General features: G+C 43.5%; 1 protein-coding gene across 1 annotated transcript in view; it reads right to left on the bottom strand.

Moving 5' to 3' along the window:
• Nucleotides 1-25407, bottom strand: part of CROCC2 (ciliary rootlet coiled-coil, rootletin family member 2) — a 505095-nt gene that overhangs the window by 196214 nt on the left and 283474 nt on the right. The window contains 5 exon segments of the mRNA XM_029616014.1: nt 596-723; nt 956-1149; nt 7761-7991; nt 8746-8892; nt 18259-18403. Of these exon segments, the coding sequence (XP_029471874.1) occupies nt 596-723; nt 956-1149; nt 7761-7991; nt 8746-8892; nt 18259-18403 (845 nt within the window).

The raw sequence follows: 25407 nt of genomic DNA, 5'->3' as shown, positions 1-25407 counted from the left end.
TACGGCCCGGGGGCGTGGCCGTGCCCTCCGTACCCGCCCCCAGGTCGCGGCCCGGCGCGCAGCAGGCCCGCTGGCGCGCGGGGATTTACGTCTCCCTCCGGGAGGCGTAAATCCCCCGACAAAGGTAAGGGGGGGGTGTAGACAGGGCCGGGCGGGTGGGTTAGGTAGGGGAAGGGAGGGGAAGGTGAGGGGAGGGCAAAGGACAGTTCCCTCCAAGGCCGCTCCGATTTCGGAGCGGCCTTGGAGGGAACGGGGGGAGGCAGCGCGGCTCGGCGCGCGCAGGCTATACAAAATCGATAGCCTTGCGCGCGCCGATCCAGGATTTTAGTGGATACGCGCGGCTCCGCGCGTATCTACTAAAATCCAGCGTACTTTTGCTTGAGTGTGATGCGCAAGCAAAAGTAGGCTGATCGCGCTTCTTTTAAAATCTACCCCTCAGAATACATACATAATCAAACATATAATAAATATATACCGTAAATATATACAAATGATTTCTTACAAAAAATAGCACTTAATCAATATAAAACAGTAATTATCCAGGACAGCACAAAGAGAGTGTAAAGGGGCAAGGAGAGCCTGCACCATACAATACCTATGAAAGCTCCCTTTGCTAGGAGTAAACTCTGATTTTCCCCCTCCAGCTGTTCCTTTTGGGCTTCCAGTTGTGTTGCCAGCTGTTGTGCCTCATACAGGCTGGTTTCCAAGGCATCCTTTTCATCACTGAAACACATTAGTAAATGATCGGAAGGACATAGTGAAATCATACTAAAGAGATGATAATGGAGATGGTGGGACACTGGCCCTGTGAGCATTAGAATCCTTGAGGGCAAATGAAAAGGTTAAGAGGCCATGGTGTAAAGTGTTTGCAGGAGCTGGTCTCATGATTTGTTGGGGTGGGGAAGAGGGGCGAATGTCAGAGTACCTTTGCCCATAAGCAGTGGGAAGCAGTTACCTGAGTTTGGCTAGCTCCTCGGCCATGGATTGGCTCTCCCTCTCCAGAGCAGTGAGCTGGACACCCAGCGCTGCATTCTCTTTGGTTAGCTCCTCTTTCCTCTGTGTAGCTCGCATGAGGGAGTCTCTCAGCATGTCTGTCTCCCGATGACTCTGCAGCAGCTGTTCATTCAGCGCATATTTCTGACTATTTATCTGCAAGGAGAGGCGGCAGGACCACAGTAAATGAAGAGAGAGGGTGAATGGAAGCGATAGAGAGGGACAGGTGGGAGTAGAGACATTTAAGAAGAAAGTAAGGTTGGCAGTAAAAAATGAGAAGTTAAATTAAACAGAAAAGAGTGGAATTAAAAATGAGGAAAAAATAAGCGCAAGCAAAAGGGAAAGATGAAAGAAAGAATTCCAGGAAAAAAGAACAAAAGAAAAAGGAGAGGCCAAAAAACAAGGCATAGAGAAATAACTGCAAATACAAACCAATTAGGCAATTCAGTCTTCCCAGTTGATCTCTTTCCTCTCTGTTTTTTTACCACTTTGGGTAGATAAGCATATAAATACCCATTCTTAAATCAACCCTCTGCCCCATTGCTCTCTTTATCTGTCCCAAACTTTGTGGCCATGCTGGCCTCCAGCACCTCCATTACTACCGTGTTTCCCCGATAGTAAGACACCCCTGACAGTAAGACGTAGTGGGAATTTTAGGGGGGGTCGGCTAATGTAAGACATCCCCCGAAAGTAAGACGTAGTAAAAAAATTATTTTTAAATACCTGTCGGAGGGCCGCGTGGGTCCAGGTGGCTGGCGGCGGGAGCCGGGTGGTCGCGTGTTACCGTAAATCTAGGCCGCGGGCGGGTGGGCGCTTGTTCAGGCGGCGATGGCGGCGGCCGGGGGGGGGGGGGGGGGGGGGGCGGGTGGACGCGCGTTAAATCTAGGCCACGGGCGGGTGGGCGCTTGTTCCAGGCGGCGGGTGGACGCGCGTTAGTTCGAGACGGCCGGAGGGCGGCGGGTGGTCGCGTGTTAAATCTAGGCCGGGTCGCACAGGCGCGCATTCATTCACTGCCGGTGGGGCAGCCCCCACCGGCAGTGAATGAATGCGACCCCTGCGATTCGATGCTCAAGGCAGTCACATGCCGTGACGTCACGGCATGTGACTGCCTTGAGCATCGAATCGCAGGGGTCGCATTCATTCACTGCCGGTGGGGGCTGCCCCACCGGCAGTGAATGAATGCGCGCCTGTGCGACCCGGCCTAGATTTAACACGCGACCACCCGCCGGCCGTCTCGAACTAACGCGCGTCCACCCGCCCCCCCCCCCCCCCCCCCCCCGCCGCCGCCGCCTGGAACAAGCGCCCACCCGCCCGCGGCCTAGATTTAACACGCGACCACCCGGCTCCCGCCGGCCGCCTGGACCCACGCGGCCCTCCGACAGGTATTTAAAAAATTCGACTGTTTTTTCCAATATAAGACATACCCTGAAAGTAAGACATAGTGGGACTTTTGGGGGTAAAAAGAAAGTAAGACGCTGTCTTATATTCGGGGAAACACGGTAGGACTGTTTCTGGCCTTATCTTCCTCTTTGGTTCTTATGTAGCAGACTCCCAGTCTGGCCACTGGATGCCACTATCCCTGTCCTTATAATACACTTAGAAAGGGAGCCATCCATACCTTTCAGTCCCTCCCACCTGGAGGTTCTGATTGGATGACTCAGTGCTATTTAGCCCAGCTATTTGAAGACACTGTGGCTAGTTTCATTTTAGAGCAGACACCAGAGAAGCAAGATGTAGAGTGATTTCCTCCTTGCTGAGGCTTCCTGCCTCATCAGGTTTCCCTTTTTTTGTAGGGGATTTGCCTCTGTACACAACTTGCCAGAGGATCCCTAAATATTTAATTCAGTAAGATGATTTTTGCCAGATTTCCCTCTGGGGCAAAAGGGCTCTCAGTCCAGAAGACTGAAGACCCATGAGTACCACTCTACACCTTAGGTGGGAAAGACCAGTGACAAACCTGACTGAGATTTTTGATGGCAGAAATGCATCCTGTTTTTTAAAGAAGGAAAATACACTTTTTTGTTGTGAGGAGGTTTTAAGCCACCCCTCTTCACTGGGAGCCTGTCTGGATCATCAGGTTCCCACCCAAAGACTTTTCAACCCGAGGAGTCACCCTTTCAAAGCAGCTTAATGGAGTCAAGGAAGAGTGAGGAGATCCCATCTGGATCTCCACTAATTTGGGACCAGGACACAGAGCTGGATATTTTGGAAGTTGCTGGACTGTAAGGTAGGATTTTTACTATGCTAGTAGGAGACCCCTGACCTAGGGATCCCAGATAAGCCGCTGGGAGAGGTTTGAATGCTCAGTTTACATCACCAAGGGAAGCTCAACCAGTGTGCTGAAAGAAAAAGACACCTACCCACAGTGAAACACTGTAAAGACATCATCTGTAACTGCACAGGTATTTAAAGATGGAATTTTATTTGCCTTAAACCAATCAGTAAATAATTATTTAAGACCCAGCACCTGGTCCTGTTTGTTTATTCATAGCATCTCCCTCCAGGGTATGCCACAGCTACAAATACACACAAGGAACGCACTAAAGTCTCTTTCATTGTCTGGGCCATAGACGAGCGTCTCCCCCCATAGAAAGAATCTCTCCCAGAGATCAAGAGTCGAGCTGGGAAGAAGTCAGCCAGCTGGAGCACCCCTGAAGCTTATAAATAAGATTGTGAGCCCTTGGGACTAAACACCCCGGGTAAGTGTTATATTTACAAGACTAATTCTTAATCCAAAGCTCAGGCCCCCTGCCATGCTTTATAATAAGCCACACAGATACCAAACTTTGTGAAGCTGTTGGTCCAAAAACATCTGACTTCCCCATACTCATTGACACTGGGTTTTAACAATAGTCGTGCTGTGTAGGTTATGGCAGCCATCTTGGAAACGTAATGCTGCTATTTAATGCCGTAACTGCCATGCCATGCAGTGTATCTCTCTGCTGTTAAGGCTTGTAACCACTTTTACTAATCTGCATGAGAGAAGGAGTGGCCTAGTGGTTAAAGCAATGGGTTGAGAACCAGTGAAAGCAGAGTTTAAATCCCACTTACCTAAGGTCACAAGAAGTGTCAGTGGGGAAGTCCACTTTATTTCTTGCTGCCTCAAATACCCAAGTGGATTAAAAGCCCTTTGGGGAAGGGAAGGGACTTATTGTACCTGAATTACTAATGCCTCAAGCCACCTTCATCACTTGGAAAAGGGGGGTAAAAATCTAGAATATAATTATAGCTTACCCTAGTCTTCTTGGAAGCCTGATGCAGTCATTATTATTATTTCACATTTATAGACTGCAGTTCCATAGAATGTTCACAGAATATTGAAAATGGTGAACAACAGTCCGAATACAATTAAAATCACAACAGCATAAAATGATAAAATGAAAAATAGTAACAATATTAATACAATCTAAAAAGAAAAGGTAAACAGTGGAGTGCCTCAGGGATCAGTACTTGGACCAGTGCTTTTTAAAATATTTATAAATGATCTGGACAGGACTACAATGAGTGAGGTGATCAAATCTGCAGATGGCACAAAATTATTTAGAGTAGTTAAATCACAAGAGGATTGTAAATAAATTGTAGGGTTGTGAGACTGGAAGATTGTAGGAGGACCTTGTGAGACTGGAAGATTGGCCACTATTGAAGACAGGATACTGACTTGATGGACCCTTCATCTGACCCAGTAAGGCATATCTTATGTTCTTATGTATATGTTCTTATGTTCAAATGGCAGATAAAATTTAATGTGGACAAGTGCAAGGTGATGCATATAAGGAAAATAACCCATGCTGTAGTTACATGATGCTAGGTTCCAAATGAGGAGCTACCACCCAGGAGAAAGATCCAGGCATCATAATGGATAATATATTGAAATAATTGGCTCAGTGTGCTGCGGCAGTCAAAAAAGCAAACAGAATATTAGGAATTATAAAGAAGGGAATGGTGAATAAAGCGGAGAATTCATAATGGCTCTGTATTGCTCCATGGTGAGACCGCACCTTGAATACTATGTACAATTCTGGTCACCGCATCTCAAAAAAGATATAGTTGCAATGGAGAAGGTACAGAGAAGGTACAGAGAAGGGTGACCAAAATGATAAAGGGGATGAAACAGCTCCCCTATGAGGAAAGGCTAAAAAGGTTATGGCTGTTCAACTTGGAGAAGAGACGGCTGAGGGGGATATGATAGAAGGCTATAAAATCATGAAAGGACTTAAAAGGGTAAATGTGAACTGGTTATTTACTCATTCAATAATGGAAGGACTAGGGGACACTCCATGAAGTTTGCAAATAGCACAACTAAAAAAAATTGGAGAAAATCACTCAATGCACAATTAAGCTCTGGAATTCATTGTGGGAGGATGTGGTTAAGGTAGTTAGTGTAGCTGGATTTAAAAAAGGTTTGGATAAGTTCCTGGAGGAGAAATCCATAAACTGCTATTAATCAAGTTGACTTAGGGAATAGCTACTGCTTACTACCAGCTTTAGTAGCATGGGATTTATTTAATGTTTGGGTACTTGCCAGGTACTTGTAACCTGGATTAGCCACAGTTGGAAATAGAATGCTCGGCTTGATGGACCCTGGGTCTGACCCAGTATGGCAACTTCTTATGTTCTTATAACACATAATAAAAAAAATACAATACAGGTTAGGCCCAAAACTGAAAGTTGGCCATTTAAGTAACTTAGCCGGATATGACTTATCTGGCTAAGTTGCAAGGGATATTCAAGTGGCATGGTTATGCTGCTGAATATTTGCATATAAGCACTACTTAGCTGGATAAGTAGCTCATTGGCAGGTATAACTTACCCGCATAACTTATCCAGCTAAGGTGAAATATAATTACTTAACCGAATAAGTTATCCGGTTAAGTAGTGCTGCCCTGATTCGTCCACTGCCCACGCACTATCTAGCTGGCTAAGAGATAGTTGGATTAGTCATTTTTCTGCCTATCTAGCAGCTGCTGATATTCAGCGGCTTGCTAGATAGCTGGATAAGTCCTACTTCTCCGGTTATTGAGCACTGAACGTGTTTTTGATATCGGACCCAGTATATTCTAAAAACATATAGCAACATAGACAAACAAAACCCCCAGTAACAAGCTACCCATCAATCTACCAAGAACTAACACATTAAAAGCCTGTTGGAATAGCAAGGCCTTCATATGTTTTTTAACATGTTCAATGTAAACCGCTAAATGAAGCGATAGTTACCGTTCCTTGTAAACCGGGGTGATATGTATATTATACAGGAACCTCCGGTATATAAATCCTTTAAATAAATAAATAAATAAATAAATGATGGAATGCTAAGTAATTATTTAACTGCATCCTATGGAAAAGAATTCCATAGTCTCTGAGCTGTGCTTGGGAAAGTGTGTTCACGTGTACCCATTAACCTCACCTCTGATGGTGATGGGGCATGCAAAAGGGCCTCCTTGGAAGCTCTTAATGCCTGAAGTAGAGTATATTATGATAGCTGCAACGGAGGAGTGGCCTAGTAGTCAGAGCAGCAGACTTGTCAGCCAGGGAAACCAGCATTCAAATCCTGCTTCTCCCACTAATGCTCCTTGATCTTAGGCAAGTCACTTTGTCCTACATTGTCCCAGGTACCAATTTAGATTGTAAGCCGTCTACAGCAGTGGTCCCCAATCCTGTCCTGGGGGCCCACCAGCCAGTCGGGTTTTCAGGTTATCCACAATGAATATGCATGAGAGAAAATTTGCATGGTATGGAGGCAGTACATGCAAATTTTCTCTCGTGCATATTCATTGTGGATATCCTGAAAACCCGACTGGCAGGCGGGCCCCCAGGACAGGGTAGAGGACCACTGCTCTATAGGGCCGGGATCTACTACTAAACCTGAATTGTAACTCACCTTGAGCATGGGTTTGGAAAGGTGAGTAATTTAATCCAAATCTTAAACCAACAGGATTGAAGGCTTTGAAAGCCAGTGCCAGCCAGTATTTTAAATTGCACTTGAAATCTGACTGGTAGTGAGTGTAGCTCTTTTAACATTGGGGTAATGTTTTTTTCCATAAATACAACCCCCTTCAAACTCGTGCTGTGGCATTCTGCATTAACAGCAGGCAATCTGTATTAACTGAAGTCAGACCATCACTCTTTGCCTGTTGGCTTGTTTTTTCCCCTCTTTGGCCCTGAGCAAAACACAAGACTCCTACTTCATATTCTGCTTGTTTCCCCCACCTGAGCTAACCATGGTGCTGTCTGTTTCAAGTTATATTTCAATTCCATCATGGTTTTGGTTGTTACGACCACAGCCAAACGCCTGCCTCCCTCTTTGTAAAGAGGTTGGGGTTTTTTCCCACTGATTTTATCCCATTTTTGTTCCTTATAATAAAACTGAGAAATTCCCAGGAAAATAAAATCTGAACATGAACATTTCAAGCAATAATTCACCTTCCCACACTTTATTGAAATCTGTCAAATATCTGAATGCATCTATCATGTCTCCACATCCTTTCCTTTCTCCAGTAAATACATTTTGAGTGTCATAATATTTTCTTTGTGTCATTCTTGTAGTTCTTTTATGAATCAAGTTCACCATCTCAATGTCCTAATGAAGGTACAGCCTATAGAATTGAATATAGTACTCATGGTATGGTCTAATCAGTGACCTACACAAAGGCAACTCTACATATGCAACTTAGCATGCTGTTTTATTTCCCATTTGCTTTATTACATTGACTGGCTACGTTCAGGTCAGATTGGGCTAAAATGAGAGATCTCAATTCTGGCCTCCTTACCTGAGTGATCTGATCATGCAGCTGACTCTTCTCTTTGCGAATTTTGATGATTTGTTCCTCTAGTTTTTCTTGCATCTCCTCTGCCTTTAGCCAGTTTTGTTCCAATCCTCGTCTTTCGGCATGGATCCGGTCCAGCTCTTGCTCAAGGTGAGCTACCTGCTCCCGCAAGGCTGTCCGTTCAAGCTCAACATCTCGCCTCTGCTCCAGTATTGAGCTCTTGTCTCCCTCCATCTTCACAGCAAGAACAAGTGAGGAACAGAGAGAGGGAGATATCTTACAGCTTGTACTTGTATGGTGGTGTATGGTATGGTAGTACAATTGAAGTAAATTTCCTATCTATGTATTGGGGGAGAAGAGCTGACAAGTTCGGAGCAAGAGAGGGACTTAGGTTTCATAGTATCTAGTGATCTGAAGTTGGCAAAATAGTGTGACAGGGCAATTGCTAAAGCCAGACAAATGTTGAGCTGCATAGAAAGAGGAATAACTAGTAAGAAAAGGGAGGTGATAATTCCCTTGTACAGACCCTTAGTGAGGCACAACCTGGAGTACGATGTTCAGTTCTGGAACCCGTATCTAAAGGGGGACAGAGATAGAGTGGTGGTGGTTCAGATAAAGGTGATCTATCTATCGTGGCTTAGAAATAACCTCCTGTATCTATGTATCTATATGATGGTGTACAGTGTGCAGTGAAGTGCAGCCGAGGTGGGTTATCTGTACAGTGGTGAATGGTGTACTGTGTAGTGTAGGTGAGTTATCTTTATTACAGTGTATGGTATGTGGTGCAGTGCAAATGAAGTGAGTTTCCTGAACGATGGTGTACAATGATGGTGAGATGGGTTCCTGTATGATGGTGTGTGTAATGTTGAGGAGATAAGTTCCAGTTTGTGTAATACATAGTGTAGTGCAGAGGAGTTGAGTTACCTGTATGTTGGTACATGTGTGCTATGCAGTGCAGGTGAGATGAGTTACATTTTTTATGTATTACCTGTAGAATAATTCGGTTTAGATTAATCTTGTCCTGGGCAAGTCCTTCTGTGAGGGCCCCCATTTTTGCCAGGGAGTCTCTCAGAGCAGCATCCTCTGTTTTTATCTTACTGATATAAAGCTCCAGCTCAGCTTTGCCAGCCTCAGCCTGGGAACAGGGAAGGAAAATGTTATAGTGTGAACACCTGAACAGAAAATATTTCTCTTTTTCTCAGAACATCTTCCCTCTTCCCAGTCCCACTGTCTTAATACTCAGATATTTGTTTCTTTCATCAAATATTTTATTGAATAAGAAGTACTGGAAGTGGATTGTAAAGTATCTATTAAGTACTCTTCTCATTGCTTTTGAATCTGCAATGATCCATTCATTCAACTCTTCATGTGCTCATACAAGCAGGCGTTGAAGTAGGGCAGAACACACCATTACCTTGTACCAGCAGGTCTGTCAACCCCACTTTTGACTCTTTGGAGGAGAAACTGCTGTGACCCAGAGGATCCTGTACCGCTGAAGATAAGTCCTGGCTGGCATGACCAGCAACTCCATTTCTCTACCCCTCCTGCCGCAGGTTAGCAGTAGAGTGAGGATGCAGTGAAGACATACACTCCAAGTTCTGCAGTCACCCCATAGGAGCATAAAAGCATGATGACAGAAAATGACTGTATGGCCCATCTAGTCCACTCAATTAATTTAGCTTTATAATTCCCATTACTCTCTTAGAGATCCCCTGTATTTATCCCATGCTTTCTTGAATTCGGATACTGTTTTTGTCTCCACCATAACCACTGGGAGACCATTCCATGCATTCATCACCCTCTCCATAAAGAAATATTTCTACCCCCTTTCACCCTCATCCCATAACTCCTTCTGGAGCCTCCTTTCTGCTGAAAAAGGCTCATCTTCTGTGCATGGAGCCCTTTCAGATATTTAAATGTATCTATCAAGCCTCCTCTATCTTGCCTTTCCTCTAGGGTATACATGTTTAGCTCCATGAGTCTATGTCCATATGCTTTAGAACAAAGATCACTGATCATTTTAGTAGCCACCCTCTGGACCAATTCCATCCTGTTTATATCCTTTGAAGGTACAATCTCCAGAATTGTACACAATATTCTAAGTGAGGTCTCACCAGGGACTTATACAGGGGCAATATCATCTCCCTTTTTCTACCGACCATTTCTCTCCCTATGCAGCCAAGCATCTTTGTGGCTTTTACCACTGCTTTATGCATCTGTTTGGCCACCTTAAGATCATCAGATACAATTACCTACAGATCACGAACTTCTTTCATGTTTAGAAGAATTTCATCTCCAATACTGTACCTGCCCCTGGGTTTTTGCATCCTAAATGCATTGCTCTGAATTTTTTAGCATTAAGTCTTAGCCGTCAGACCCCCCTAGGCCATTCCTCAAGCTTCACTAGATCCCTCCTCATGTTTTCCACATCTGCCTGGCTGTCCACCCTGTTTCAGATTTTGGTATCACTGGAAAAAATACAAACCTTTACCAACAATCCTTCTGCTATGTCACTCACACAAAAATGTTGAAAAGAACCGGTTCAATGACCGATCCCTGAGGTACACCATTAGTAACACCCCCTTCTTCAGAGAAAACTGCATTTACCACTACCTTCTGTCACCTCCCTCTCAGCCGGTTTCTAACCCAGTCAATCATTCTAGGTCCTATACCAAGGGCACTCAGTTTATTTATGTCTCCTATATCAAAGGCCTTGCTGAAATCCAAGTAAAGTACATCTAGCACTCTCCCTCGATCCAACTCTCTGGTCACCCAGTCAAAGAAATTGATAAGATTCATTTGATAAGATTTGCTTCTGGTAAATCCTCAGCTAGTTTCCTGGTTAAAAAGTGAAGAGAGGAAGAAGAAGGAGTAGATTGGGATAAAAGAGATGGGAGAAGGAGAGGAAGGTGGAGAAGATGGGGGAAGGACAGATGGGAAGAGATAAGAAGGTGGAAAGGAAGGTAAATGTTGGTGGTAAGGCTTGACAGACAAATCTATACGTCATTTACAGGTCGTCCAGAATATGGTGGCCCGATTAGTATCCAAGAAGGCTATCCAAGAAGGAAAAATGTGATCCCACACGGTTCATGTTTGAAACAAGTCTGTAAATATCTTAGTATTGATGTTTCAGGGCTCTTCCCCATCACAGCTCTGGCTAAAAATCCAGGCCTTTCATACTGCTTGATCTTTCTGGATATGTGGGAGTGGCAGGTCCATGGCTTACGGTTCTTGTGGCAGATGTGGAGGGGGTAGAACTGCCACCTTTTCAGAACGTATGGATACGTTTCATATTGTCAAGAACACCCATCACTTTTATTTACACCAGCAAAGGGTGCTGGAAAGGTATTTGGCTAACGGTGGGTCCCCTCGCCTTTGAAAAGCTTTCTTAGTGACCCCAAACTCCCTGGTAGAACCATTTCTCACCTCTATATCAGACACTGGAATGAAGCTTTACAAATCTCGCTGGATGATACTGATACTGATTGGGACAAGATCTGGCAATTAGCACACTCTGCCTCTATATGTGCCAGAAGGGTGGGAACTATGATACGTCTTCTGCACCGTATGTACCGATGTCCTAAATTTTTGTTACTTTCTCCCGGTATTCTTCTCCTCTTTGCTGGAGAGGGTATGGGCTTGAAGGCATTTATCTGCATGTCTGGTGGCTTTGTCCCCTTTAGCAGGATTTTGGGGTAAGATTGAGGGTATCATTCATTTGCTTAGTAATCATGACTTTGAGCTTACCCCTACATTGCGGTTGCTGGGCTGATGGATGGGCATAGCTGTGCATATTTCTGCATCTGATAAAATTCTCATCACACACTACTTACTAGCAGTTAGGCAAAGTATTGCCTTATATTGGAAGACAGCCCCCAGTGTTTCTCAATGGAAGTAGCAGATGGTCAAAACTTCAATCTTAGAAAAACATACCTATTTGCTTAAGGGGAAAACTGATAAATATGGGACTGTTTGGGGAAAGTGTTGGGCTTGTCGGAATGATATTGAATGATTGACGTATTCTTAATTTAGATGTTGTGTGCTATGTATCAGTGTTATTGCTTAGAGCCTCTACGCTAGGAATTCTCTTGTCAATGTATTTGTATTGCTTGTCTAATGTGTATGCCACACGTTAAATAAAAAGTTCCAGAAAACAAAAACAAACAAACGGTTTAATGTTACACGATGAATGCCCCTCCTCACTACCCAATCCCACTCCTTTTCAATAAATTCCCCCCCACTTGACTCCAGTCCCCCTGAACTCTCCCCGGGCATACCTGATGGCTTAGTGAGGCCCAGAGCACCTCTAGGTTTCAAGCTCATCACTGTCTCCATTCAAAATGGCATCGGCTAGCCAAAATACAAATTATGAATAGTGGCCAAATGGCACCATTTTGAATGGAGACCCAGAGCCTAAGGGGTGCTCTAGGGCCCACCAGGCCACCAGATATGCCTAGAGATGATGGGCTATGCTGGAGGGGCTGTTTGGAGCTGGGGGGAATTTATTGAAAAGGAGCAGGGCGGAGTAGCAGGAAGAGGCATTCACCATGCAACATTAAACTGTTTTTGTTTTTACATAAGGGCCACCTCTAGAAGCAGCGGGAGTCACATAAGAGCCCGGGGGGGGGGGGGGGGGTGGTTTACACATGTTGGTGGAGAGGCGGGCATCAAAGGGTCAATATAGCCCTTTAAGAAATTGCCCAGAAGCATCAGGATGCATGTTAGCATCCCAATGCTCCCAGGGAAACTTAGCTACAACTCCTGAGTCGAAGCTAATTTTCAGAAAAATAACATGGCTTGAGATTTTTTAGGCAAGCTGCATCATTTTATTTACATAAAATTTACTATTAATAAGCTGCTTTGCGTGCATTTGCAAAAGTATTTGCATGCAAAGCAACTCATTACCATTTTTAGAATATTAAGGGTAAAATACACACAATATTGAAAATACCATGTTATCTTTGTGTTAAGGCATTTACCATGCGGTAAACTCCTAATGCAGCTTAGTAAATATACCCCTTAGTATTTTTTCATAAATTACATTTTATTTTAATTTTTTTCTCAATTTTAGAAATATGGGGGCCAGTATTCAGCCACAGCGTGGCTAGTTAATTTAACTTAACTGGGATATACCTGGCTATCTCTAACCGGTAAGTATATCTGGCTAACTTTAGGACAGCCCTATGGCGCGACCAGAGTTAGCCACATAAGTTATGCGACTAACTCTGAATATAGGAGTTATCTGCACAACTTATGCAGCTAACTCTGCTGCTCCCCGAAACTCCTTTCACCTGCCCCCAACTTATGCGACTTGCTGGTTAGCCCTTTAGACGGTAGGGATGTGAATCATTTTTTGACGATTTAAAAAATCGTCCGATATTTTTTAAATCGTCAAAAATCGTTAGAGTGCGCGATACAATAGAAATTCCCCCGATTTATCGTGAAAAATCATAAATTGGGGATTTGGGGGGAGGGCTGGAAAACTGGCACACCAAAACAACCCCTAAACCCACCCCGACCCTTTAAAACTAAACCCTTACCTTCCCCCACCCTCCCGAACCCCCCCAAAACTTTTTACGAGTACCTGGTGGTCCAGTGGAAGCCCCGAGACCGATCTCCCGCTCTCGGGCCATCGGCGCCATTTTGATGCCACTAATAAAAATGGCGCCATTGGCCCGATAAAAAAAAAACCCACGACCCTTTAAAAATCGACCCCTTACGTTCCCCCACCCTCCCGACCACCCCAAAAATGTTTTAAAATTACCTGGTGGTCCAGTGGAGGCGCGGGGAGCGATCTCCCGCTCTCAGACCATCTACTGCCACTAATAAAAATGGTGCCGATGGCCCTTTGCCCTTACCATGTGACAGGGTATCCGTGCCATTGGCTGGCCCCTGTTACATGGTAGGAGCACTGGATGGCTGGCCATGGCCCGCGCCATTTTTAAAGATGGCACTGGCCATCCAGTGCTCCTACCATGTGACAGGGGCCGGCCAATGGCACGGATACCCTGTCACATGGTAAGGGCAAAGGGCCATCGGCGCCATTTTTATTAGCGCAGTCGATGGCCTGAGAGTGGGAGATCACTCCCCACGCCCCCACTGGACCACCAGGTAATTTTAAAACGTTTTTGGGAGGGTCGGGAGGGTGGGGGAAGCTAAGGGGTCGGTTTTTAAGGGTCGGGGTGGGTTTTTTGTTTATCGGATTGAGCGCAGCCGATAAACAAAAACCCAATTGGGCCGGACAATAAAAATTTTAAGATTTGAATCGGAACCGGAACCGATCAGATTCCGGTTTCGATTCACATCTCTATTAGACGGATGACTGAAAAGTTATCTGTCTAAATGTCTTTTGAATATCAACCTCTTAGGTATCATTACCCTCCTGAGAACTCCATGTAGGTGTCACACTGATACCAAAATGGGAATACAGCACAGACAGCTAAAAAGCATGTTATTAGAGCCCCATGCAAGTGTCACACTGATACATGTAAGGAGAAATTACTACTTACCTGATAATTTCCTTTTCTTTAATAGCCCAGATGGATCCAGAACCAGTGGGTTATGCATCTCTACCAGCAGATGGAGATGGAGCAAAGCTGGCATCACAGTATATATATCCCTGCACTGACATCAATCTGCCAGTATTCTCTGCAAAAGCCAACTGTGGGCAAACTAACAAAACTTGATTTTTAATAGCACTCAGCCAACAGGAAAACACTGAGCTCAGACAAAGAGTATAAGGACTAGTCTAAAGACTGGAGTAACACTTACCAGTAACCCCTTGAACTCGCAGCCACGTAGAACAATAGCACAACCATCCAGCAGCTAAGGGGGGAAGGTAGATCCACCTTTTCTTATTAAAGAAAAGAAAATTATCAGGTAAGTAGTAGTTTCTCCTTTCTTAGCCCATGGATAGATGGATCCAGAACCAGCGGGATATACCAAAGCTACCAAACAGGGCGGGAGGCTGCCCGCGGTCCGTTGAACACCACACGTGCAAAGGTTGTGTCCTACAGGACCTGCTCATTCTTTTGGGAATACCTGGAAAAGGTGTGGAAGGAGGACCACGTTGAAGCTTGGCAAATGTCAACGGGAGACGAAAATCTAATATCCGCCCATGGCACTGCCTGAGCCTTAGTGGAATGAGCCCTAACCTGACCAGGCAATGGCTGCTCAGCATCCACATATGTGGCTGTGACTACCTCCTTAATCTAGCGGGCTATTGTAGCCTGTGACACTGGCTCATCCTGTTTACACCCCCCGTGGAGAACAAATAGGTAATCCATCTTCCTGAGAGGTTTGGAAACCTCCAACTACCTCACGATATGCCTCTTGACATCCAAGGCCCATAACAGGCAATATTCCTCTGCATCTCTTTCCCTGTCCATAGACAGCAGGGAAATTGACTGACTCAAGTGAAAATCTGAGACCACTTTTGTCAAAAAAGATGAAACAGTGCTTAGCTATTCCGCCCCCAGCGTCACCTGTAAAAGGGCTCCCAGCAAGACAAGACCTGCAGTTTCGATACTCTATGTGCAGAACAAATTGACATAAGAAACACGGTTTTCAAGGTCAGTAACCTCAAGGAGATGCTATGCATTGGTCGAAAAGTGGGGCCCGCCACAAAATCCAAAATTAGATTAAGACTGCACAAAAGCACTGATAACCGCAAGGGAGCACAAAGATGCTTCATTCCTTTTAAGAAACCAGGGGGCATTGGTCCTGTACCCACTGAACTACCCTCCTCCACTGAGGAAACAGTTAGGGGAGCCCCAAAATCAGGTGACACCTCTGATAGCTCTTTTTCCATTCCTGCATCAAGCTGGGAAGAACCAGGCTTACTAAAATCAGGCGGAGGCAATTCTCCCTGAGCCTCCAAACAGCGCTGACACAAGTCAGAGAGAACGCCAGTCTGAGGCGCCTGAATATGGAAAGCAGCACAAAGGGCAGGGCACTTAGGCTTCTTTGCTATTGATGCCATCAGGTTGTCAGTATGCTCTAACAGGCTTCTGATAACAGTGTGCCCAGCTATGTTTAACACTGAAAAAAATAAGCACCCAAAATTTATGTGCCCAAAAATTAGGCGCTCAACACAGTGCCCTGATAAGCGCACAAAACTGAACTCCCACCAGGATGCTCAGACAGTGCATGTAAATAAGTGCACGCATGAGGGTGCATGCACAAATAAGTGCCCGGGCAGGTGCCCTTGCACGCCCAACTAGGTGCCCAACTATGCACACAAACTGGACGCACAGCCAGGCTCATGCACCCTCAGCCCTCCTCTCTCCTCATGGTTGGTCCTAAGCTCGGTGGTGATTTGCAAGCAACAGCAACATTAATAATGAAAATCAGAATAGGGCCTGTGAACCAGTGCAGGCAACACTGATCCCTCCTCATGCAGGGTTTCCTGTTACCACAGAAATTCATGCAAGGGCAGGGCCACTGCAGGGCCTGTGAGTGGGTGCTGGCTCACAGGCTCCATGCTGATTTCCACTACTAGTTCAGCTGCTGCTGGTGCCTAAAGAGTGCTGCCTTTTGAAGCATTCGTGACCCCGGCTGAAGGTTTTGTCAGCTTATTTCCGGACCCACAGTTTGGGAAGCCCTGCTCCAAGGGTTTAGATTTGAGAATAACATTAGGAATCATTTCTTCACAGAAAGGATAATGGTTGCATTAAACAGCCTCCCAAAGGAAACGGTAGAGGCCAAAACAGTAACAGAATTCAAAAAAGCATGAATCAAGCACAGAATATTCCTGGTAGCATGGAAGTGAAAGGAAATCCAGAGAACAAGTAGGGTCTACGATACTGGGCTTTACAGTCATTATCTACCACCATATTCTAAATTTTGCATGTTTCTTTGTAAAAAAAACAAACCAAAAACAACCTCCTTGAAATCAAGGTTTGTGGCTATAATATCACACAATTTATTCAAAATGGTGTATAAATACAAGAAATAAAATAAGGCAAAAAGAAAGAAGACCTAGTAATACAACCAAAATAAACAGCAATAGAGTGAAGAAATGAGCAAGATGATATTTTGATATTGTACTGCAGTGGCACTGCAACTCCAACATTTGTTACTAATATTTTTCTAAATTGGCCTTTCAGACTCCAGGAATAGGACTTTCACCATTAGATGTGGAGGTCACCTCTCATGTCATCGCCTTTTCTTGGTATCACTATCCATAGTCTCTTTCTAAAAGATCTTTATGCATTTCTGACAGTACCCAGTGCCCAAGTTTCTGTACACAAGTTAAAAACAGGAGTTATGAAGGGTGCACAATGCTGGTATAGGTTGAGAGAAACAAAGAGAGGAACAGATATGGCGCCATCAGGTGTGCAAAGTGTGCAATTGCACAGTGGGGCACACCTGGGAGGGGACAGTGGCGGCAGAAAGGGAAAGAGGGAAAGAGGGAGAGGCCTGGCGCAGGGCCATCAGTGGTAAAAAAAAGAAGAGCCCATTCTGCCAGCAGCAGAAGAAGAGAAGAGGGAGGGAGGGAGGCCTGGTGCAGGGCCGCAGTGGAAACAGAGAAGAAAGAGAGATGACTGGTGCTGGGTGTCAAAGAAGCTCATCTCGCCGGTGGCAGAATAAGTGGAGAAGGGAAAAGACCTAGCCCAGGGCCACTGGCAGAAGAAAAGAACCAGGAGGCGGTGCAGGGCATTTTAATTCTTGGGATGCTCTATTCGTCATCTGTTTTGAAATATTCTTTTTATTAGTATAGTTTTACTATTATGATTGATGTTTTATATTCCTTGATTTTATTTTTGAAGTTTTATGAGGAATGGTGAAGTTTCTGTTTTTCCATTGTTGCACTGCATCTAGAATCTGGCTTGTTGCAGTTTACAGTTCATCTTTGTCTGCTCATTTCTATTTATAACTTTATGTTTTCACCTTGGTGAAATATTCTGCTAGCAAGTAGTTTCTGTGTAGGGATCTATTGCAGCCTGGCTTGTTTTATTTTGGTAATAGGAGGTGTATTGTTGTTTTAGAGCCTGGTATAATAAATTTACCATTACTTTTTCATAGTTAGGGTTATTACTGTTTGAGTGCTGGCAATTAATACTGTTTTGTTATGGAAGGTTTACTATATTCTATTGATAACTCAGTTTACTCATTGCTTTCTAAGGGTCAAGTCTACATCTAACATGGTGGGGATTTTTTTTTTTACCTTTTTGCTGTTTTTTTTGGTTGGTACCACAGCAGTACATGAAAATATAATAAGACTGTACTTTAAATGTACCATTTCATGTAAAATCTTTCAGGATTTTTAATTGTGTGTGTGAAGAGAGCCATGAAGGGGATAGGGCAGAGCACTGAGGGCTTCTAAATCCCTTACACTGGCCCTGATTGAAAAAACAATACAAATTAAGCATGAAAAAGGGTAACACAGTATTTATTCACACAGGACAGTTAAAAAAAAAAAACCTAGCATCGATCCTGGAAAGGGAGCTCTAAGGTTAGCTGCCTGATGTGGTCTATGGTGGTAGTCTGCCTTCCTTACTTTAGAAAGTGCACTGCTCAGACCTTCTTTTTCACTTTCCATGACCTCCTTTTCCAATGTCATCTGGTTCAGAGCCTCCTTCACTAACACCAGTTCCTTCTTCAGGCTGGAGCTCCTTTCCTCGAGCTGCTCCAGGACTCGCTGTCTGCCAGAATACAAGAACGGAAATGTATTAACCAGAGAGCAAAGCACATATCACTATCCTAAACTCTTGTTCCCTTCTCAATTCTCTCATCTCACCCTGATCTCTTGTCATATCCACTTGACTAGATTTACATGGAAAATATCATAACAAAATTATCTTAAAACCTGAGATCCTCTCATCACCTGCAAATTATCCCCACATCCTGATGCAGTTTGTTCATTTTGATTCGGCCTATCTGGAGCTAAAGAATGCCACCTCTGCCCTGCCTCGCCTGAATACAGCCTGCCTGAGGCTGAAAAATATCATTGTCACTCCCTCTCCCTCACTCTGCATTCAGCTGGCCTGGGGTCACAGAATGCTGCCATCATATCCACTTTTGATATTTTCCATGTAGGGCTAAAGAGTGAAACCGCTGGTGCCACACCTCCTACCAACGCAGCCCATGTGGGGCCAAAAAAAATGCAGTCATCAGCCTTCTCTCAATGCTTCCTGCACGGGGCCAAAAAACATGCAGGGCTGAAGAGTTGCTGATTCGTTTGCTGCATGTCCTTGGAGGCCTCTGCAGTGCCCATGACATGCCGGCTCCCGTTGTTTCCGATGGCCCGAGGGGGTCGAAGACCTGCCACCTTTGACTCCACAGCCCTGAAGGATTTCTGCCACTGTGAGCCATGAGGCCCAACGGAGGCAGAACAGAACCAGAGGTCCATGAAGGAAAAACAGAAAAACTGGAGATCAGGGAAAGATAAAATAAGATTAAGGTATCCTTAAAAGAGCGAGTCATCGAGAACACATAACTCCTGTCCTTTGTTCGCTACCCTTGTTTCCTGTGCCTCAACGTATACATTATAAAATTCTTGCTATTATTCACAACATATTACATAAAAAATCTTCAATTTGGCTATGCTCTAGTTTACGTATGTACCAACCCGTGTGACACCTCTCCTCTATGAATAAAGACCTCCTCGAGGTTCCAACAGTCAAATTAGCTAGGCTTGATCTCACCGGAAGGCCTGCCTTCCTTTGGAATTCTATACCCAATTCTCTTTGGGTAATATCTAATATTAAGGAGTTTAAGAAAAACTTGAAAACCTAGCTTTATACCCTCGCTTTTGGACAGCCTGTGATTGCTTGGTCATCTGTACTAAACTTTTCAAGGTGTGAAGTCGCTATTGCTATTTTTTTTGTTTTTGTTATGACTTGATTTTATGCCGTTTTCTTTTTTAACCATTGTACCACACTTTGTGTTATTTATTTTATTATTTATGCATGTGATAATATAAACCGCTTCGATCTAACCCCATTGTAGAGTGCAGTATATAAAACTTTAAAAATAAATAAATATATAAGTACAGCACCTAGGGGCAGGTGACAGCTAAATCCATCGCTGGCTACAACCACATAAAAAAAGTGGATTTTAAAGTCTGCAGATCAAAATTTTTAAAATCTTCCAGCTCTTTCTGTAATTTCAGATCAAAACTTTTTAAAATCTTATTATTTCCTCTACAATTTAAAGTTCAGGTTCACAGCTCCAGCTGCACATTAAAACCTGATGCATATTTCAGCTCTATGCAAATCTCCACTGGGGGCATGAATTTCAGAAAAGGTTCAAAGTTCAAATGAGCTTCACAAATGTTTCAGAGTAGATAAAGTAAAATCTCCATTATCTGGCACTCAAACAACGGAAAGCTCAAATAACCGGTATCTAGAAGTAAGGCTTTACTCATTTCTTGCTGCTGCCAAGAAGGTTTGAACAGAATGCCAATCAACATTTAGAGAGCACAGTAGCTTTTCTCTGCCCTGCTCTATGATCTGTCTACTCCTGCATCACCCCCCTCACCTCCTGTTCCCAACATGGAACATGAGAGGAGGAACTGGAACTAGGGAGCAGAGTGACTTTGTACCGTTGTGCTCTGTCCACTCCAGCATCACTCTCCTCCCCACTGAAGACTGCTGCTTGGAGCAGGAAGCAGGATGCTGTCAGATAACTGGCATATTTGATTAAGGGTTAACCAGCATCATCTATTCCCCATGTAATGACTATGAATGCATGGAGTGGTTCAATATTAGAGCCCAAGAGATGAAGGTTCATTCTAAGGCAAGGGATCTAGTCTTCAAGAAAACAAATTTTGTTAAAATGGGGGAGTACCTTACGGAGTCATTAGCTAGTTGTGAAAATCTAGGGGAAGCAGAAGTGGAGAAAACTAAAAGGAGAAGTTATAAGGGCAACTATCTTTTTGGTTAGGAAAATAAATAAAGGAAAAAGAAAAAAAGAGGCCACTATGGTTTTGAATGTTGAATACTTGGTAATTGCTGATTTCTTTTTACTCAAAGAGATTGAGGACATAATAAATAGTACCTGCCTGAAAGCCATCAAATAGGACAACCCATGACTTTAAATGGAAAATATTCTCCATAAGGATTCAACTTAATAATGCCTTGGCCCTGTTTTCATGGAAACCCAAGTATTTGCTAGCCTACTTGCTCTCTCTTTCTGAATCAGGCCTTGCAACATCCTCAGTACAAGTACATCTCATTGCCACAGCAGCCTTCTATATTCAAATTCATAGTAAACCTATCTCAACTCATCTGTTGGTATCAAAATTTATGCAAGGCTTATGGCAAGTTAAACCTCCAGTGCAGAAATATCCAGTACAATGGGACCTGAATGTTGTTCTGTCTCAATTGATGAAGCCACCTTATGAACCATTATAATTGGTTTTGAAAGTGGTATTTCTTGTAGTGGTAACAGCAGCCAGAAGAGTCATAGAACTTTAAGCAATAGTTCACTATCTGCCATACATGTAATTCTTCCACAATAGGCTGGTACTCCATACACATCCAAAGTTTCTACCAAAAGTCATATCAACTTTTCATATTAATCATTCCATTGTATTGCCTACTTTCTTCCCATGGCCACAAGCACATGAAGGAGAAAAGGCCCTTCATACCTTAAGATTGCAAAAGATCCTTGACCTGCTACAAGAGAAGGACTCAGCCGCATTGCCAGGCTTTGCAGCTCTTTGTATCTTATGATCCTAATAAACTGGGCATAGCAGTCTCCAGATGTATATTGTCTTAACTGTATTGCAGCCTACATCCAGTACTGCTACACAGCTGTAGGCCTACAAAGTACAGACTCTGTCAAACTTATTCAATTAAAGGTAGATTTTCAGACGTGCGCGCAATTTCAGAGCGGACTGGGAGGGAACTTCCCAACCCCCTACACTTACCTCCTTTCCCCTTCCCCTAACCTACCTACCCCCTATCCCTAACCTAGCCCCCCCCCCCCCCAAAACTTTTTATTGTAAATCTTGCGCCTGCCTCAGGGCAGGCGCAGGTTGTGCGCGTAGGCACCCTGCCAGCATGTGATCCTCCGACACAGCGACACTTCTAGCCCCGCCCCCTTCCCGAAGCCCCAGGACTTACACACGTCCCGGGGCTTTACGCACATAGCCGGGCCTTTGAAAATAGGCCCGGCGCACGTAAGGCCACCTATGCGCTTAAATCCATGGGATTTACGTGCGTAGGCCTTTGAAAATCTGGCCCTTAGCGCTATGGCCTCTTCCATTGCTCACTTGTGAGTGGTGCCTCTCAAAGACATCTGCTAAGCAGCTACTTGGTCATCAGTACATATTGATATAGGTGCTCACAGGCCCTTAGTCCCTATTGCAGATATAATTTATAAAAAAAAGCACTGAAAAGGTAATGAAACACTTTTTGACATGCCATACAAGAAGTCATTTTTCTTGTTCTCCTAAGTTTTTCGATCATAACTGGCTTTAAAATTACTAGCAAGATTCTATAACATTTTTGCTTCACTTTATGCTTTGAATTTGCTAGAGAGGCAGACCCTGCAGGCTAAATAGAAAATGCTGCATTAACAGAAAAGACTGGGCTACAGGGCTACAGGAACTATGTTTAGAATCAGCAAGATCATATTGGCACTGTAGGTAGTAGGAAGCCCATAGATATTTACATAGGAAGCAAGGATAATTTACATGTAGAGCAAGAACAAATCTACATATAGCCATTCAGATTAAATGTTTATAGTAAAAAGCCGATCATAGAAATTTTGACAATTGTGTAACCTAATTTAGGGGTTGAAAATGTACAAGCGTAAATCCTATATAATTTCTTATTATAAGTAAAATCATTTGAGAGAGAAAGTTTATACTGGTGTTTCGTGTAGCACTCTACTAGTCTCTCTCTCCATAAAGCTTTATTATATTATTTTGTAGTATCTAATAAAGAGAAGTTTTCTCCACAGCTGTTGGTGCTAAGCATCTGTTTCAGTGAACCACATCAATACCTTTACAACCCATTACTGTCTGGACAACCTCTTAAGGAGTGACAGTAAATTGTACAAGCAGTTTTACATAGCTTGTTCACCCAGCAATCTATTCTCATTGTGAAGTGGAGATTGCTTATCGAGTAAATGTTCCACTGCAACCCTCAGCTTGGGACTCCTCACATGTCATGGCTAATTCAGCCCTGCTTATCGATGGAAAAAGCAAGTATGCTTACCGTAAACAGTATTTTCTGTAGATAGCAGGATAAATGAGCCATATTTAATACCAGTCTACCTCCCTGGAGAGTCGACTACCTGACTAGATTTAGCTTTAAAATTTACTGAGGAGACTCATGAGATAACACCTGTGTGGGAATTTCCACACATGCTCAGTAGAGCTAAGTCACCCCATGTTTTGTGCTTAATTCATCCTGCTATTTATGGAGAGCACTGTTTACAGTAAGTAAACTTATTTTACTCGCATTCAATGGGGAGCCAATGCAAGTCCTACAACACCGAGGTAATATGCGATCTAATGTTTTGGCCTGAAAACAGATGTTCAACAAAATTTGGAGGGATTTTAGTGCAGATGTTGCCAAAACAATAAAAACCTCATTACAACAGTGAAGAACAGGCAAGATTAGTATTTGAATGACCAAGTGAAACTATAACTTATTAGACTGTAGTGTATTTATCATAATGCATTACACTGTGGTATATTGCACTATACTGTGGGGTTCATATTCAGCCATGGACCAGCTAGTTAAGTTAGCCGGATATACCTATCCGGCTAACTTAACTGGGATATTCAGCGGCACAGCCGCACCACTGAATATACTCAGCTATCTTAAAGTTAGCCGGATAGGTATATCCGGCTAACTTTAGGACAGCCCTATGGCATGACCAGAATTAGCTACATAGGTTAACTCCTAATTCTTCGACTATCGGCGTTAGTCACATAACTTATGCGGCTAACTCTGGCCTGCCCCAAAATGCCTCCCAGCTGCCCCCAAATTATGCAGCTAGAATTTAGCCGCATATGGCTTCAAATATCACCTCTTTGTCATTTAGATGGATAACTTTTCAGTTAATCACACAACCAGAAGCCAACTCCTCTCAATGTTAACAATCAAAAAAACACCAAAGAGAGGGAAATAGAATTCAAATCCTATTATCACCAAACACTGTACACAAGCGACAATATCATAAGCCAAAGCTCAAGAAATGTAATCTACTGTCTCTCGCCCGCAATGGGCCTCAGGCAGTCGTCTCTCAGCCTTCTGAGCAGCATTGCTATAATCATTTATTGTCTCTTGTATTGTTGCTCTTAAAAATTCTATTATCCAATTTTTTAGCCAAACTTTATTAAACGCATCTCCTAAAATAATGACCTATTGTCTCTATACTGAAACTGGAATACTTAGCCAACTCAGACGCTCATCAGCCACTTATTTTTCAACTGGATCGAATCCTCAAATTATATCACCCACATTTTTCACCCGACATGGGCCATGTTTCGACTATTACAGTCTTCTTCAGGGGAAATAATTACTGTCCACCATCGGCCCAATATTCTCTTAACCCGGACACTTAGTACCCGTCTCTTCAAAGTAAATGCCACAACAATGCTGCTCAGAAGGCTGACGACTGCTTGAGGCCCATTGCGGGCGAGAGACAGTAGATTACATTTCTTGAGCTTTGGCTTATGATATTGTATCTTGTGTATAGTGTTTGGTGATAACAGGATTTGAATTCTATTTCCCTCCCTTTGGTGCTTTTTGATTGTTAACTTTTCAGTTATCCATATAAATGGCTTCTAAATGTCGGTCTCTCTATGTTTGGTATTAAACTAATTTGGGTCAAACTTCTGTTTGAAGGAGGCAGTATACAAGTATAACGCAAGTAAAATATAGCATTGAGCAGAACTGTAGAGCAAAATGATAGTAATATCTTGCAGTGTACTTATATAGTGCATTTTATTTCATAGGGCTGTTGTACTCAACTGAGCTTTTATTCTACACTAGAGATGTGATTTTGTTTGAAAATGACAACAACGAAATTTATTTTGTATCATTTTTAGAATTAAAGAAAACCAAATGAAATTTTATTTTATTTTGCCATTTTAGGAAGTTATTTTCCAAGCCGCATTATGGGCTTTTTGCATGATGGATGGTAATTTAGAAAAGGGGTGGAATTTCTGGCCAAATGGGCTGGCTTTGCGAAGCCATATCGCACAGTTTTAACGCAGCAAGTAACTACACCTTTTTCATTTGCGTTAAGCTGTGCGACATGGCTTTATTGCACTTTGCAATGCTTTCACACATAGCATTCAGGCCGATCCAGTAAAGTGCACTCCGGCAGAGCGCACTGTAAGCCCGTGTTTGGCCACGCATTTTCGACATGCTATTTTTACCCCTTACACAGTAAGGGGTAAAAATATTACCCCTTACACAGTAAGGGGTAATAGCGCGTCGAAAACACGTGGCCAACCCCCCTGAAACTAATAGCACCCGCAACTGGCACCGGGAAAGTGTACAGAAAAGCAGAAAAAACTGCTTTTCTGTACACCCTCCAACTTAATATCATAGCAATATTAAGTCGGAGGCCCCAAAAATAAAAAAAAGCAGAATTACTTACCTGTAACAGGTGTTCTCACAAGACAGCAGGATGTTAGTCCTCATATATGGTTACATCATCCGGATGGAGCCCAATCACG

Source organism: Rhinatrema bivittatum, chromosome 9 (assembly GCF_901001135.1).
Source record: "Rhinatrema bivittatum chromosome 9, aRhiBiv1.1, whole genome shotgun sequence".
Lineage (NCBI taxonomy): Eukaryota > Metazoa > Chordata > Amphibia > Gymnophiona > Rhinatrematidae > Rhinatrema > Rhinatrema bivittatum.
Note: the sequence above shows the minus strand (reverse complement) of the source record. Positions and strands in the feature narration are given on the sequence as shown.